This window comes from Lutzomyia longipalpis, chromosome 3, assembly GCF_024334085.1.
Source record: "Lutzomyia longipalpis isolate SR_M1_2022 chromosome 3, ASM2433408v1".
In the NCBI taxonomy this organism is placed as follows: domain Eukaryota; kingdom Metazoa; phylum Arthropoda; class Insecta; order Diptera; family Psychodidae; genus Lutzomyia; species Lutzomyia longipalpis.
The window spans coordinates 10432985-10450484 of NC_074709.1; the positions used below are offsets into that span (position 1 = coordinate 10432985).

At 36.1% G+C, this 17500-nt stretch overlaps 1 protein-coding gene across 2 annotated transcripts in view; it reads right to left on the reverse strand.

Moving 5' to 3' along the window:
• LOC129791895 (transcription factor collier) overlaps nucleotides 1-7404 on the reverse strand; it is a 28115-nt gene extending 20711 nt beyond the window's left edge. For both annotated transcript variants that reach the window (XM_055830512.1, XM_055830511.1), the window contains exons 1-3: nucleotides 6303-7404; nucleotides 5381-6239; nucleotides 376-529 (exon numbers count right to left, since the gene is read on the reverse strand). In XM_055830512.1, the coding sequence (XP_055686487.1) occupies nucleotides 376-529; nucleotides 5381-5490 (264 nt within the window). In that variant the 5' untranslated portion in view covers nucleotides 5491-6239; nucleotides 6303-7404. The remainder of the gene's footprint in view (nucleotides 1-375; nucleotides 530-5380; nucleotides 6240-6302) is intronic.
• Nucleotides 7405-17500: the final 10096 nt, after the last annotated feature.

The following is a 17500-nucleotide window of genomic DNA, read 5'->3' on the forward strand; positions in this document are numbered from 1 at the left end:
ATGATTTTGTAAGTTAAGAGTAGCGATACCTAAATTATTAAGGAAAAAGCCTCGTAATTTATTTAGGAATTTTTGCTTTTCTCTTCTTTAATATTCTGTTCTTAACTAAAATACAAAATTTATTTTTTTTATAGATGAAGCTGTATATTCAGGGCGGTGCCAAGAAAATTAACATGAGCCAATTATCTTTCTTGCTAATATTAAATATTAAATATCAAAAAAAAAAAAGTATATTCGCTAATCATTAAGGAATCCGATTAATTCATTAAAGTAATTTTTGCCTGTTAAATCTTCTTTTTTTTTATATAAAAAATTCCTTTTTTGGCAAATTTTCCTCCTTTTGAAAAAAAAATCTTTTTTTTTTTGTAAATTTACCTGATCCTTCTCGATGAATCCAATAAATGCCGTCCTCTCAATCTCAATGGGTTGCCCAACTTGATCATACAGCGCAATAACGAAGTGGAAGAAGTTGGATTTTCGCAAATTGCTCGGTGGTTGCTTCTCGAAGTGCGCCCTTCCGATGCACAAGCTGAAATTGAAGCAGAGATTCCTTTTGTCGTCACTAGCATAGGAGGAAGCGTTCAGCAATTAGTGTCGTAATGGAATTTTGCACCATGAGCAATGCTCATCTTGTGGGTTTTGAAACAAATTGAGTTAAATACGGAGAAAGCGCGCGAAAATTTGGGAATTTCCGAGGGTTGTACTCGTATGATAGAGCATAAAATATTAAGTGAATTTCTCGCTTCATCTCATGGCATGTCTTAATTATTGAGTAGCGACCGCGCAACAAAGGATAATCCCAATTGTCGTCTTGATTAAATGGCGCCAAAAGCCCCTTTTCCACTCCCCAAAGCCCTCATGCCCATCCATAATGGATAAATGATGTTAGAGGTCTCGGCGCACATCATTCCAGGTGCCTTGGAGAAGTTAATTTCCTCACAATCCTTCCCACCTACAACAGCTTCTCTACACGCGGGAAGTATACAAAATCCTTTCTTTACCCCTTTTGCATGGCGCGAAATTTTCAGCATGTAGAATAACTTCCTCCAGACGCATACTGTCAGGAATGTAATTGCATTTGAGTGGAGTTATTATTCTACATAAGGGCCCGAGGCAAGTCACAAATTAATCAATTTGACTGCATAATTAAATATCTTATCACATCCCCAAGAGGTGGCCCTCTCGTTTCAGTGAGTCAGTGAGGAATGGCACGGATTGAATAAATTCCATCCCATCACCATCAATTTGTAATCAATTTTGCCAAGAGCCTCGTCAATCACATCACGTATCATGTTTCATCTTTTATTTATTCTTTACACTTTCACGTACAGGTCAGTGGCTCTTTTTTACGTCTTTGGGGGCCATACACTGCAGGCACGGCAGACACGGTAAGAATAGGAAAGAAGGACATGTTACGTACAACATTTTTTGGTCAGAAAAAAGAAATAGGGAAACACTTGAGGGGATCATGTGGTGAAAGACAAAACTTCTCACATAGCACAATAGGGTGGAAAAATGAGGGATTTATCTTGAGGATTTTGAGAGATTTTCCCAATGACTTGCACTATTACAAAAGCTTAGAAAGGCTTTCAAATGTTTCAAATTGATTTTCTGAGAAAAAAAATGATTGAAATGTGATAATAGAATATTGAATGTAATTACCATGCACTGAGAACAAACATACCTATTAAATTTTAGAAATCGACAAAGTCATTCATTCTGTACTTCTCAATGACTTCAGGTAGTTACATTAACGAAAATTATTGAAACTTTTACAGTCCTATAAAAACTGTTATTATAAAATGTTGTTATGCATGATCGAATAAGTCGAATAAGGAGTTTTGCTATATAAATATGGGTAAAGTCCTTTCAATTTAACCCTTTCGCGTCTGCATAAAACATTGGAACATGCTGTCTTTTTAGAACGATAGTTATTCTATAGAAGTTTCCAGTAGACTTTTCTCAACCAGAACGTCTTCTTTAGCCTAATTTACGTAAATTCAGTTCAATTTTAACCTGGACTAAGATTTAAATTAATTAAAATTCAGGAAAATATAATTTTCATGTTAGGGTCAAGGATGACCCAAAGAACGCGAAAGATTGATTTTTCAAGATTGATTTCAATTTCAAAGCTTTTTTTTCAAAAATTATGTATCCTATCAAAACTTATTCAAATGTTTAAAGAAAATATGTCCTCTGTGAAACTTTTAGCTGTGTTTTTGTGTACCGAGCAATTTAGTCAGTGTTTTTAATACCTTAAAAATATCCTCTCAAAAGTCGTAAAATATAAACAATTATTCTCTTTCTTTTTTTTTAACTACAAAATAAATTCTTCCTATAGAAATATTTAATATGAATTGAGATCAAATGAAATGCATGGTACACCCTTTGTGGTAATATATCTATAAATAATTATATATCTATTAATGTACAGTAGGTAAATATATAGCATACATATACATACATGGATACAGTAGAAACCTATAATTGCCATAGCCATTTATCCGTAAACTCAACTCTCCTATACGGTGGATTAATCTTTAATCGACTTCGCAAGTCCTTTTCCGCCTCAGGCCATCAATTTCTCCAACAGACTCCATTTCGATTTCCCGTGATGACTTGCTAATTCACTGGGGCTCTTCTCTGTGTACAAAACTTCCGGGCAACTTTGCAAGATGTATGTATTACCATCTCCCATCCACCCACAAAATTTTGTACCTACATTATACTACGTAGTGTTGTCTGAGTCTGTTTTTATAACGAAGAGCATTCGCGGTTAAAAAGGAAAAACACTTTCCTGCGGGTTAATTATTTTACGACAAACTTTTCAGCATAAAAGGCATATTACAATGCCATGGAATTAGAATTCAAAAGGGGTGCTGTACGGAAGAATGGTGTGCTCTCGTTTCGTGATAAATATCTCAATGCAAAAAGAGGACCTACCGCAAAAAAGCGCGAATTTTCGTGCCCTTTAAAATTTCCGGGTGGATATAATGAGGGAATAGCGAAGCGATATCAAATGATTTAGGGAATTTCGATAAGCCACTTTTATTGTCCATTTCACCGGCAGTTTTGTATCTGTGTGCATTTTAAGCGGTATGGTCATAGAGGAGACTATAAAAGCTTTTAATAAAATCGCCCCTCATCAATGCTGCGCGACCACCATACTGCCCATTCACATAAACCCGAAAAATTATCGAACAATTTGTTTCTGCACGCATTCGCTTTTTCGCTTTACATTTTCATCCTTTAACCGACGCGCCTAAAAGGATGCTGGGTTAGTAGATGAAGTATGTTATATGGAAAAGCTCCCTTGAAAGAACTTTCAACCCCTCTCATACCGAAACGATTTGGGGGGGGGGTGAGGGGATTGAGATACAAATCTTAAGTGCGGGAAAAATGACGTCATAAAAGAAACTCCAAACAATAAAAGAAGGATTTGTGGATGAGGTGAATGTTAGCTCACAGAAAAAAGGAATATAACGAATGAGCTCCACAAAGGCACTTCTCTTCTTTACTTGTCTTCTGGTGCACTCAACAAATTTTCCTGCGCGGGAAATTTTGGGGTCACGGAGATTTATTTCACCTCCTTCTGCCCTCTGGCATTCCATAGGCCCAACAAATTCGATTTAGACTCACTTGCCACGCTGATTTATCGTGCGATCGTCACAATAAAGCACCCCTCGCGACAGGGTGTAACATGAAAGTGAACATAATGATGCACTTTCGAGCATATGTTATGTTTTCGGGGAAAAACAAACACATCTCATTTGCATAGTGGAAAACATTGCCATGAAGAAAATTGCTTTGTGGGGTCCACAAAATACCATTCATCACAATTGAATTTGATACATCCGCCCATATTGTTCGCTATTATTTTACATTAATTTTAATATTTTCAAATATTATTTTTTTTTGCGAGAGACGAAAAAGGAGTGAAGAATCCCACCTCTTTGATCACACACTGAATTTATTTGAATTGCCATGAAAATTGCTCTCACATTTTCTCCCCCAACTCTCCAACATTTATATTATATTGTTTATTTGACTTTTTGCACATTAAACATAAACGTTGAAAATATCGAAATTATCTCTTTTGAATTTTAATTAAATTTATTTTATATTAAATTGAAAAGTTATGAACGATTGGAACGATTACCATAGTTTTCTATTAATAAATGATCTGTTTTTTTTTTTATTAAGGTGGCGTTATCTTTTCTTAAACCTTTTTTTTTGGGTTTACAAACCCTTACTCACGAAAAGTTTAAAAATACTTTAAATAAAATACAGAAATAGTAACATATAAGGTGCAAAAGTTAGATAGCTACCAGTCAATTTTTTTTCGTTTGTCTCTTCATTTTAACATTGTAAAATCGGAAAAAATCAGCAATTTACAGAAGGTTATTAATCTTATCATATTACAAGTAAAGCACTTGATGCTAAACAATTACAATAGAAAGAATGAGAGAAAACAGAATACTGTCCTTCTTGTATGAACTCAGAAAGAAACTAGAAAATTTTAAGAATGAAAGGAATTCTATTATAGTTTGATTCTATCCGTCGGAATAGTCTTCATTTCATAGGCTTAAGGTTAAAATGCAAAATAATAATTTTTCTTATCTTTTAATCATAAATCAATTTTTTTCTTACAAAATGGATTTATTTTTTAGAATTTTTATAGGATAATGCTGACTGAGAGACACATAATATGTATATCTTCTGGGATGATATTGCTAAAATCTTATTAGGTTACCTACTATTTATGGAAGGTAAATTAACTGGGGTATTAAAGATATTATTATGGATATTACTGTCGTTTAAAAATATCATAAAAAGTTTGAATTTTTCACAAAAGGTGCATAAATGTTGTCGGTTAAAAGTTGTTGAAGATTGATTTTTCTAGACAATTTTGAATTCGTCTTCACAAAAACTTCCAACTTGAAGAAACACAACTAAGGATCTGAAACAATTCAAAATCTTAAAAGTCTTAAAAGCTTGTTGATGTTTTCCTTAATTTTCTAAAAAAGCTCGAGAAAATTCTCTAAGACTCTCAGATTTTCAATTGTTTGTATGAATTGTAAGAACAAAGCTGAATTTAAATTAAAATTGGTGAAATTGGAATTGAATGAGTTAAAAGCCATGTATAATAAATTCATTTGGTGCTCTAAAAATATGATGATAAATTTTTAATAGATCCAGTTTTCGAAATTTTCCACACTCCCACAACTTTTTTTCTGTCACACTAAAGAAATGCAATTTTTAGAGCTTTTCCGACATGATTGCAGCAACACTTAATTTCTCAATTTTTTTGAGCATGAAGAAATCATCACTTGGTAATTGCGACGGTGAAATCAAAATTGCAATGAGGGGGTTGGCTTACTTGCTCTGTTCTGTGGATTGCATCCATGCCCTTACGCTGAGTGGCTCCTCTTTGAGCGATGGTCCACGGGGCTGATTGAGCTCGGAGCTCCCGGGCGAGAAGCCAAACATGAGGCCTCCTGTGCCGCGGGAGCCGCTCGTGGGGTACAATTTGCGCCCCCATTCGAGCTCCAGCGTGGACCAGGGCGAGGCCGAGCTGAAGCTCGGCAGTTGATTGTCCGATCGCAGTTTCGCGCGTACTGAGCACGTAGCGAATGAATGTATCCCCCCTTCTATAGTCGTTCCAACACTCACACTTGCCGGTATATCCGCACTTCACGCACTCACGCACTGTGACATGTCCCAGATTGCTCGGGTAGCCCCAGAATCCCTTTGGCACATTTACACACCACCGAGCCCGTGGAGAGTTGTTTGAAAATTGTTCCTGGAGGACCCGTTTTCCCACTTGGCAGAGCGATCACCTCCTTTGACTAGGTCTATCGGTGATATTTCAATATTCTCAGTGGATTTGTATCACTCATATGGAATTGTACATAGCGTGGAAATGAGTGGGTATATATTTGAAATAATTTGAACGTGGTACAAGTTTTGCACGGAGAGGCGGGCGTTCGTCCCGAGTGACTATCAAACCCCAACTGACTACTTTATGCCCATGATGTTGCACCACGCCGGATATATACTAATAATAATTTAGCAATTTGAGGAGGGCATTTTTATCTCGCTCTCCCTCGCACACAGGATCTCAGGCAGGGAAAATTCTGCAGCGGAACTCCTCTGGGGTGTGTTAGAGGAAAACTTCCCTACCAGTCCTTCTTTCATCAGACAAGGGGGTGCGATACGGACCGAAGGGGGCGGGGGGCCTGAAGGAATAAAAAAAGGTTGAGATGTCACACACACATCACACACAGCGTTTCATTACCCACCACAGAGTACACAACTCCCAGCTGAACTGCAGCATTCCTCGAGAGTCAAATCCAATATCCCAGCTTTGCTCCGCCTTATTTCCACTCCTCTCCTACCCCCGACTGTCTCTCGGCGCCCCGACGATAAGACTCAAATCGCTGAACCCCGAGGGTTGTGAACACTATCCAACCAAAATTTCCAACTCCCGCCAAGGACATCCATTCACACATCGCACATCCTTCCACTTGTGAGCATTTCGCTCTCGCCATCCGACCACAATGCTCCGTCGCATACCCACGGAAACGGAGGGTTTGTTGTTCGCTCTGGACCGCAGTTTGAGTCTTACCTCGAAGCTCGACTGTTTTGCTCAAAATTGATTTTTCCATCTGCTGGGAATCATTGTCGTCTCTAGGCTCAACAACACCACCATGGGAAATCCTTCATCTCCCTATACCTGTGTGGTGATAATATTGGCCTAATGATGCGGTTACCTTTTGTTCCTATTAGAAGCTAAATGCTTCCTCAACCAAGAGACGGTTAACCATTCATTTGGGATTGTTTGATTTTCAATTTAATTTTGATTTTATTAAAATTTGAAATGCAACAGCAACAGATAAAAACTGCTTCTACATACTGGAAATAATTATTTTCCCGTGCCAAAGTTTTCGATTGAATTAAGTTAAACAATTTTTTAAAAATTAATTCCTATTTAGAGAGCATTTAGTATTTTTATTTTATCCTTTTAGCACAATCTCTGCTCAATTCTTGCAACATAAACACTTTCATGTACAATCAACTTTCACTCCCAGCATAATTTAAATAAGGACAAGTGTCTGTGAGCAAATTGTCGTTTCAAATCGACAATAGATCAGAAATTCACCCTCGCATGTTGAGCCCCTTTGGTGTTTTCAACATTGATTCTAGTGTGGGCTATTTTGGCCCAGATCCAGAAAATATAGGGCCAAAATGGTCAGAGTTAGGCTGGGACGAGTCTCGGAGATGTCATCACGCCAAAGAGAGCACCTCGTCACCCTCCCTTCGGAAGGATGGTCCTCATGAAATCTCGAGAGATCCTCAAGGCGCCACACACATACAGAAGAATCCCAGGGATCTGGGAAACGCCCCAGACAGATCTCCGGGGACACTATCTGGTGTTGGTGGCTGGCAGACAGCAATAGGACTTCAACTTGGTCAGTATTTCTGAGTTATTCAAGCAAGTTGGTAGATGTGTTTCCCTCTAAAAAAAAGATCTCGCTTGAATTTTTCTGGTCCTTGGGAAAATTTTCTAATTTTTAATATTTTGAGATCTAAAAAAATGCAAAATGCATTTTTACACACAAAGTAATGCTTTTGTGGTGGATTTTGAGGAAAATCTTGTATTGGAAAGATTTTGGTGAGATGTGTGCGAGAGAGAAATGTGTGAAGATGTGCAGAAGTTGAAAATTTTCGCGTTGGCGCATGTAAACAAAAACGCCCCCACATAGCACGTGATTTTCAACCAATTGAATCCCAGTGCGGGTTTGTCAGCAATCCCGGTCGTCCTCCTCCATTTTCCAAGCATTTTCCGCCGCACACTCGGGGGCTTTTCCTCCGTCGGCGCGATGGTGGTGAAAAAAAGGAAGGAAGGCCTCTCCACCATGGATGCCTTCATCAAATAGAATAGTTTGTGCCAATGTGAAAAAGGACAAAGCCCGCATACGATAAGCCGTGTATTTATCTAATAAACTTTAATTTAATTAATAATTGCACCACCATACTCATTGGGTTATTTCACGAAAATCCTGCGAACAATCTAAATAGAAAATTCTGCGAATTTTCACGCACATTTTCTCTTTGCATTTCGGGGACAGAACAATTACCCACATCAATTGTTCTTGTCTCATGTGACTCGCAAATGGAGTATTTTCTCGCACAACAATATAATGAATTAATTGTTGACGCAATTAGTGAAAAATTGAACATATTATTCGCTAAATTCACACCTGTTCACCGTGGTCCACCTGCCGCCCACACGCCAAATTAATTAGTCCATCATTAATTTCTAGGGGGTGTTTTACGTGAATTTTCCGCATAAAAATAGGAAAAATCATTGTGTAAATAAATATTCTCACCACAGTTCATGACAAGTGATTGAAAAGCTTTCTATCTCCATCAAAAAAGACACAGTGTAAATGAAAAAATTAACCAAAAATGTGCTTATTTCAGTTTTATAACCAACATGAAAGAATTTTCGGAGTATTCTTATTTTCTCCAAAAAAAAGAAAGAAAATTCAATTTTTATCAATCTTCGTTTTAAGAATTAAGCTTGTTTTCTTGGAATTTTACGGAAAGTAGTTAAAGCTTTATGTGATCAACTAAAAGAAAATAAATTTTTATAAAGGCTAAAAAGAGACCCGAATTGCAGATGTTTTATCATTTCCTGATTATTACTTTTTACAGGAAAATTAAACGTCTTGAGATCTTTAAAACCTATTTTTTCTGAACTAGTATTAGACATTCTTCTTTGTGGTAAAGCTTTAAAAATCAACGTGTTATGCAAAGAAAGAAAGAATTTAATAAGCACATAACTGATCCTATATTCATCAAGCAAGAATTTCTTTAACGATATCAAGGATTTCTATGGTCGCTGAAAGATCCAATGTGTCTTATTTCTAAATAATGTTGGCTAACACTGATAATAAAACTTGAAAATATATTAATTTAGTTATATTTTCAACTACATAACATAATACTTGATTATTTTGTAAAAGTTGTTTGAGACATTTGGGGACCACAAAATAGAGACTTTAGAACCTATGTATCAACCTAATAGGTATACAGATTACTATTTTAATGAACATATTTAACATTATTTAATTTTATTTTTGTCATTTTTATAATCTTTATGGTTTAAACAATAATTTTATTCAATGCCGACGTGTTCTCAAGGAGCATTTCTTCTTAGAGATAACAACTTTATGATAATGCGGAGATTTATTCTTTCTAACGTGAATTAAATTTAAATCATATAACACCTGAGGAAAGTCGCAATATTATCCGAAACGTCAGCGTAGAATGAAATTGTTTAAAGCAAACATCTTGGCTGAAAATCCGTTTTCCATCGCACTGCATTAATTTCAAATAATCGCTTTTCTTTCTAATTAAAATATTCTTTTTCTTGTTTTTCTTATATTTAATGAATAAATGCTCCTTGAATCAACTATAAAAGGAATTTTTTAATAAATTATTTGTTTATAAAATCCTAAAGTGTTAATTGATATATACATACACCCCTCGTCAATCGATTCATCCCACTTTCTACCTCATACCGTTTAGTCAATTATTAATTTGAGTACATTTTTTGCAGCTCATTCCACCCACCCAGTTTGGAGCATAAATTTCAACACCACGGCATCCAGCAGTGTTGTTTATACACGGCCCGGTGAATATCCACCTATAAATTACTACACGCTAAAAAGGCGCGTGCTGAATTAATTGACTCTCAACGCGTAAGAAAATATATTACCGCCACCACTATAAAGATTGTATCGGCCTCCCTCTACTTTATACTACACCATCCTCTGGAAAGGAGGTCTTTTACTGTATATATAGCAGCACACACATACTTTTTCCACACCACGAAATTGCGTGGGAAAATTGAGGGGTTTATGTGGAGGAGATTCAGGGCGGAAATGTTTTTGGGGAGCGATGCGCTTACTTTGGGTGATTTTTATCACCCGACGGAAGTGATGCAAATAATAACATGGAATCGGGGAGAAAGAGTACCTTCGGGGAAAATGGGAAAAGAAGGGGGAAAATACGAATAAGGAATCCCATTAAGAATCTCATTAAGACGATCTTATTAGATACAATCGTGTCAGAACTGAAATCACATCGCTTTCATGGTATATTTAATCCATGAGCTTTTATATTGAGCAGATAATGCCATCAAGGATACATACAAAGAAATGATTTTCTTGGAAATTTTCTCAGAAAAAATTGTTTTTTTTTTTATTTTTTCGTTACAAAATATTTTTCTTTTCATTTCAAGAACTTCATTGTACAAATTCTTTTGAATGAGGGTAAATAATATAAGAGGGTAAAGTCTTGTATTTAAAAAAAAAAATAAGAGACTATTTAAAACATTAGTTAACTAATCTTACCTATAATAGAAATTCTTACAATTTTCACACCAAATTAATTTTTGTCACAACGATTTGCAAACTTAAGAGACTTCATCATCAATTTATACCCATTTCAGTCAAGTTCCTTCGTGTAGTAAAGCATCCCCTTCAAGATGTGTTCTCCCTCCCACCATACACACAAGAAAGTGTCAAGGAAAATACCACAAAATTGTTCCAAATTAATTCTTCCGCAACAGAATTTGGCCACAGAAATGCTCTCTAGAGGTAAAAGTGTGACTAAAAACCATTGAGAGTGGGTGAAATTGTTTAAAAACTGCGGTTTAGCTGGTTTCGATCAACAGTTCCACAACTAAATTGCACCGCATGGCATTCAATTAAAATGAGCGAAATTGAATTAAAAGCTTGTGGTTTTTTGGGATAAAACCATTTGTGTGGCAAAGGACCATAGAGCAATTCCATAGGAAATATTTTATGCTTCGGTGAATAAATCTAATGCGTGAAAATTACGTCAAATCCACCCCCGAGCGTAGAAAATTATTCTCAATAATCCTTTAAACTTTCTTCCCCTCTTCGTGGAGATTAATGAAAAAATATCGCTGGGTAATTGATATGTGAGTGGTAAAAATTTTATTTATCGTTCCACCAAAATACTGTTTGAGATAATAAAATGGAATTGTGTAAGTAGAATGCTCCTTTAAAGAAAGCATCCTGCAGGAGCATTTTAATGATGCTTAAAAAGGCGCACAATGTTAAATTTTGCATGAGTTGAAAATTCTCGAATGATTCATAAACAACTTGTTCGCGATTTTCCCACCCCCTCGACAAGAAAAAAGAAAACACACCACCGCCGGATTTTCCACTTGACACAGCATAAAGAATAACTTTGGAACATTTCGGCGTTTCCCCTTGCGTGTAATTTTTGCTCTCCTCCTTTTTACATCTCTGAACTTTTCAGCATGGAGGTCGTTGAGATTATTTCGCATAGGAAGTGCTGTGCAATATTTAGAGGCGACCCATCCGCAATTTTCCGCACATTTTACCCACAGATAAGGCGCCAAAATGAGGTGGAAGACGTGAAGAAGACACGGAGGGCAATAATGAAGACATCTCCGCAGGAAAATGACACGGATTCTTTGGGGGTGTTTATGTTGCTGCAACAATGTGGCCCGACCCACGAAATGTTTGCTCATGAGAAAGAGAGTTATTCACGATCTGAGGAGTTAGTCCCCAAAGAGGTAACCAAATTTATTTTTTTAATTATCATAGGGCATTGTCAAAGACTCAAGAAAAGCGTAGTCATTTCCCGGAAAAGCGCTGGGAAATATACGAATTTTCACATTTTATGTCAAATCGGGTGAAAACTTTTTTGATTTTTTTCTTAATTTCTAGTTATTCTAGAAAATTCCTTTCTGTGTCATATGAAAGCTATTTAAAGGCCTAACAATATATATTTAAACCATTTTCCTACGGTGGAAAACTCGCGAGATTTTCCGGCATTGAACTTTTCTTTCGCTTCCCATTTCTCCAATATTGAACGTGACCAATTTTAAAATATCTCATTTTGTAGCATTTTTAATTATCTTTCATTTGGTATAACACTTGCCGGGGAAATCCGCTGGGAAAACTCGCTACAGAATGATTTTCCAAAGTTAAGCACGTTTTCGCGTTGGCGAAAAAGAGATAGGCAATTTCCCCTCTTTGATGTTTCCAGAATGTTCTAAGAATTCCCCTGGAAAAAAAATTGTCCATCTCTTTTTCTCCAACGCGAAAACCTGCTTAGCTTTGGAAAATCATTCTGTAGCGAGTTTTCCCAGTGGATTTCCCCTGCAAGTGCTATCAAATGAAAGATAATTAAAAATGCTACAAAAAGAGATATTTTAAAATTGGTCACGTGAAATATTGGAGACAAGGGAAGCAAAAGAAAAGTTCAATGCCGGAAAATCTCGCGAGTTTTCCACCGTAGGAAAATGGTTTAAATATATATTGTTAGGCCATTAAATAGCTTTCATATGACACAGAAAAGAATTTTCTAGAATAACTAGAAATTAAGAAAAAAATCAAAAAAGTTTTCACCCGATTTGACATAAAATGTGAAAATTCATATATTTCCCAGCGCTTTTCCGGGAAATGACTACGCTTTTCTCGAGTCTTTGACAATGCCATTTGATAATTTAAAAATTAAATTTGGTTACCTCCTTGGGGACTAACTCCTCAGATCATGAATAGCTCTCTTTAGGCCCAAGACGTTAGGCATGAGCTGATTGTCTTTTCATCTAGATAAAATTTCCCAGCTATTAAGACTCTGTAAAGCCACAGCGATATATTAACGTGGTAAGATAATATCCATATTAAGGTTGAACATACATAATTTTCTGTAATTCTTACACTTCACTTTACTTTGCATGAAATTTAAATCTCAAGTCGTTTTGCAGTAAACACTCGCACACCACAAAAGTATAAAATGCTGAATTATTATTGCCTGTAAAAATAAATAAATCATTATCCTCGAAGATCTCATAAAAAATGATAAAATGTATGTACGTAAATGATCCTTTTTCTTCTTCTAAAGAAATCCAAAAGCTAAGGTTTTATATGTAACGGTTACATTTGAGTGAGTTAGAAAGCACATAATGATCCATTATAAATCTGATAAGGACCAGGGAGGGCCAGCAATCTAAATTGTTCTTCCATAAATCTAAATTTTAGTGAGATAAAAATTCAAAAATACTTACCAACATTAATTATTAAAGTTATTGTAGAAAAGGACCGTAAGGAAGAGCAAAAGACGACAGTATTAGGTTCTAGCCGACCTAAGAATTAAACGGACCTATCGTCTTTACTCTGACTCTACAACATATTAAAATTTCAGTCATCAACGACAATCCTAAAAACACATTTTGACTAAAGAGACGACATTTAGAAAATCGCTATTTTGTTAATGAATATAAAATCAAGAATTTTGTAATTAATATATTGAAACGTTCAGTCTTTTTATCACGTTTATTCCGTGGTTTCTATCGATGCTAAAAGTAAATTTATCATAAAAAATTACTTCTTCTTTCTATTCCACTAATCTAATTTTTATTAGAACTTTTCTTATATTCTTGCTTCGCCCTCGATATTAAAATGTTGAAATTCATGAGAATTACTTATGAAAGCTCAATATTTCTTGAATAAACTGTTTCAAGGAAACTTCTATTACCTTTAGTAAAATTCTTTAGTTTTTTAATGTCTTAGAATTTACAAAATCAACCTCTTAAATTTAATGCATTTTCTACTTGGGAAAACTATTAAATTAAATTCGAGAAAAAATATATGTAACACGTTTGGGTAAGCGTAATGATATTAAAAGTAATTCGTATTATGCTATTACGGTTTCAAGCGTAATTTAGAATGTGTTAAAAAAAATGTAAAAAAAAAACCCTCCGTATAAATAAATTCAATTATAATTTATTTTATATTTAAAAACTATCATGATTCAACTCTGAGACGCGGTGAGCTTTTTGGGTAAAAGTATGATCACGTTTAACATGAAGATATCACAGAACTCTGATTAATATGGAAAAAATGGATGGTGTAGGCATATAAATATAAAAATATAAATTTACGTTTCGGGAAAAGTTTTCTTTTTCCCTTCTGCTCTTTAAATGATTGATGCGACCACGCGTGAATGAGGCAGCCGAGAAGGCAGGATGTCTACATTTGCGAGTCTTATTAAATCCATATGTTCATAAATTTTTGTATTCAATTAGTTGTATGTGTTTTGCGTGTTGCAGAAAGTAAGGCAAGCGGACGGGTGAGCCACGAGGGGGTGGCTGGGTGGTTTGTGTATATATGTTGTTGTACACTCTTCTGATTCAATGGGCGAGTAAGCGAAGGACCTCACCCGCACGGCATCCTCTGCAGCATCTCCGTGCCATCTCGCTTCCACCTCCGGGGCTCGGGGTGCACAATATGGTGAATAATGGGTATGTTAGTTGAACATACGGTGGTGGTGGGGTGAAATGTAGATATATAAATTTTTTCTCTGCCGGGATGTCGTTATACGTGGTGAATTATTTATCTCCCTGCAGCGGGGAGAACTTACATATTTAGATTGAGGCACACACATAACCCGCCTTTGGGTGTGAGGGGAAAGGTTGAGGATAATTCAACGATCTCCCCTTGAGAGCGAAAAAATGCCACCGTACTCTCAATGTCGCAGCCGGGGGATGCAAACTAACTTTATTTTCGCCTCAATGATTCTTTGATTTTTTTTTCTGTCGCAATAAACCATCCACCCACTAGAAGAGGGTGGAATTCAGAAAATACGCATTTTGGACGCGTTACTTCATTAATTCCAATGACTCCATTTCAATTCACTACCAAATTGCCCAAGAAGATTAATAGGGATTCTGGGTGCGAAAGTTTATGGGTTTCCAATCGAAAGTCATTGAGAAGGCTTTGTGCGGGATAATGTAGGGAACTATTACAAAATAATAAGCAAAAGGCGATATTTACCCTAACAGCATTATGTCGTGCATTAATAGGAGGATTCCTCTTATGTGTATAAGATTTTACATTCAGATTATTGTCCTACACTCCACATAGAGGTGGACTTGCATTGAAAATAATTAAGCTAAAATTAATTAATCATTTTAGTAGCAGCAGGTATCGTAGGTTCATGAAACATTGCTGCTGTAATCCTTAATTAAAGAAGTTTATCATTTTTAGTGTCTCAAGTCATTCACAGATTAAAAGAAATCTTATTGAGGATTAAATAAAAAAACATTCAGGATAAACTAAACAGAAAAAAAAACAAATACCTTCAAAAAACCACGCCCCCAATGTATCTTTCTTTCCTTTTTTTTTAATAATTTTTGTTCGTATGAAGCTTATGCGCATAAGCGTATCCGATGCTTTGTTTCTCTTATTTTTATTAATTTATTTATTTAATTTATTTCCTTTTCTCTATTCTAATAAGAAAAAATCATAAAGCATTGTACTAATGCATATGCGTCTTGCAAACAAATATAAAATCAGTTACATTGGAGGTGTGGTCGTTGCATTTTTTAGCTGTGATTCTTTCTTCAAAGAAGCACAGCTTCTGTGTACACTCTAAAATGCAAAGTCGTCAGATCGGGCTCAAACTTGGGATGAGCACGAATTAGGGTCCCCACATTCCAAAAAAAACGTATGCGCCAAAAATGTGTCCGGCCGGCCGGCCGGCCGGCCGGAATATAACGCTAAATTGTGAGAGAATGGTAATAGATAGAAACTTGCGGTCAACGGCAAAGTTCATATATCGGGTGGAAGACATCCGATTATGACGTCAGATCCGACCCCCCACCCCCCCGTCCGCCATTTTGAATAACCCCCAAATTTTGTTTTCGCTATATCTCAGTCACTATTATAGCTAGAGGGCTGAAATTTTGATATGTTGTAGGGGCCATCAAGACCTTTCCAACGATACCTCATTTTCGAAAATCGGCCAAGCCGTTTAGCCAATATGGCCGCCACAATTTTTCATCGAAAAACGGCCATAACTCGAGAACGGCTTGACCGATTTTGATCAACTCGGGCTCAAATGAAAGATATTAATGAGCCCTACAACTGCTCGGAACATTGCGAGTTCAAAAAATGACCGCAAGTGGCGCTAAAATCGAAAACAAAATTTTCGATGAGTTTTCGATGAATATCTCGAGCACCGCTTTATAGAATTGCTTCAAATTTTGATATGTTATAGCTGGCTATAATATCTTTTATCATGCCAAAAATGAAGAAAATCTATGTAGCCGTTCCGGAGATATCGCGTTTCAAAGTTAACATGTCATATCTTGAGTTGTATAAGACCAACGCCCCGCGAAGCGGGGCGTTTTATATATATACACATATAAAAGTAAAGTAAAATATATATAAATGCATAGATATATACATTATATATACATATAAAAATGAAAAGATAAAGATATATAAACTGCAAATATAAAAATTAAATATAGCATGGATGGAACAGTATAAAGCGAAAGAACGGTAAGTAAAACTTACAGGCTGTGATTCTTTCTTTGTCAATGAAATGTGAAGATGGCAGAAAATTGAGGATGGGCAAATTTTGAGGAGAGACTTACTCGTGAGCCGAATCACAGCCAACGCCCTCCACGATTCAGACTTTCTTCAAAATTTCAGCGCGTTGGCTGTGATTCGGCTCGCGAGTAAGTCTCTCCTCAAAATTTGCCCATCCTCAATTTTCTGCCATCTTCACATTTCATTGACAAAGAAAGAATCACAGCCTGTAAGTTTTACTTACCGTTCTTTCGCTTTATACTGTTCCATCCATGCTATATTTAATTTTTATATTTTTTTAAACATTTTCAATTAAAATAAAAAACATTTTTTCTCTTTTTCTAGAGCATAAATTGCTGAGAGCCCTCAGAACGCATTTTCAAGCAATTTCCCTCCCCTTTGGAGTGTCGAAAATTCGGGGTAAGATAGCGAGACATTAGATGGGTGGAAAAAAGCATCAACCTCGTGGCAAAAAACTTTCAACTAGGTGCAAAGTTTTTATTTTTATATTTCATACCAAAAGCAATTGCGGGGATGAGGGAGAATATTCAATTTTTTTTTCCTTCGCATCTCTCTATGTTTTACCACTTATACCTCGCAAAATATAGTCTCTATTTTTTCCTTTCTTTTTTTTTATGTTTATCACCGAGGAAAAAAAAGACAAGTGCCGCCCCAGATATTTTTTTTTTTTTGGAGAAAAAATTAATTCGGAACAAATTTGCATTTAAATCAGACACAAATCCATCCGGAGTGTATTGAGTGTGAAAAGAATAACCAAAAATTACAATTAAGTGAGACATTGTTTGCATTCTTTTCCCCTTCCTTTTTAGCTGATTTTTTTTGCTATATAGTACACCAAACATCCCCGAGGGGTGGGCAATAGAAAATTAACGAGGGATTGAGAATTGTCCCCCGCATAACTGGGATGTTGTAGAAAGTGCCATCGCAATTGTCGCAATGAATGTTGTCAATGCAGCGACGATAAAATCGATGCGATGCGAGAAACCTGCTATGCTGGGGGAAGAGGAAGCTCAATTTCATCACTCACCATC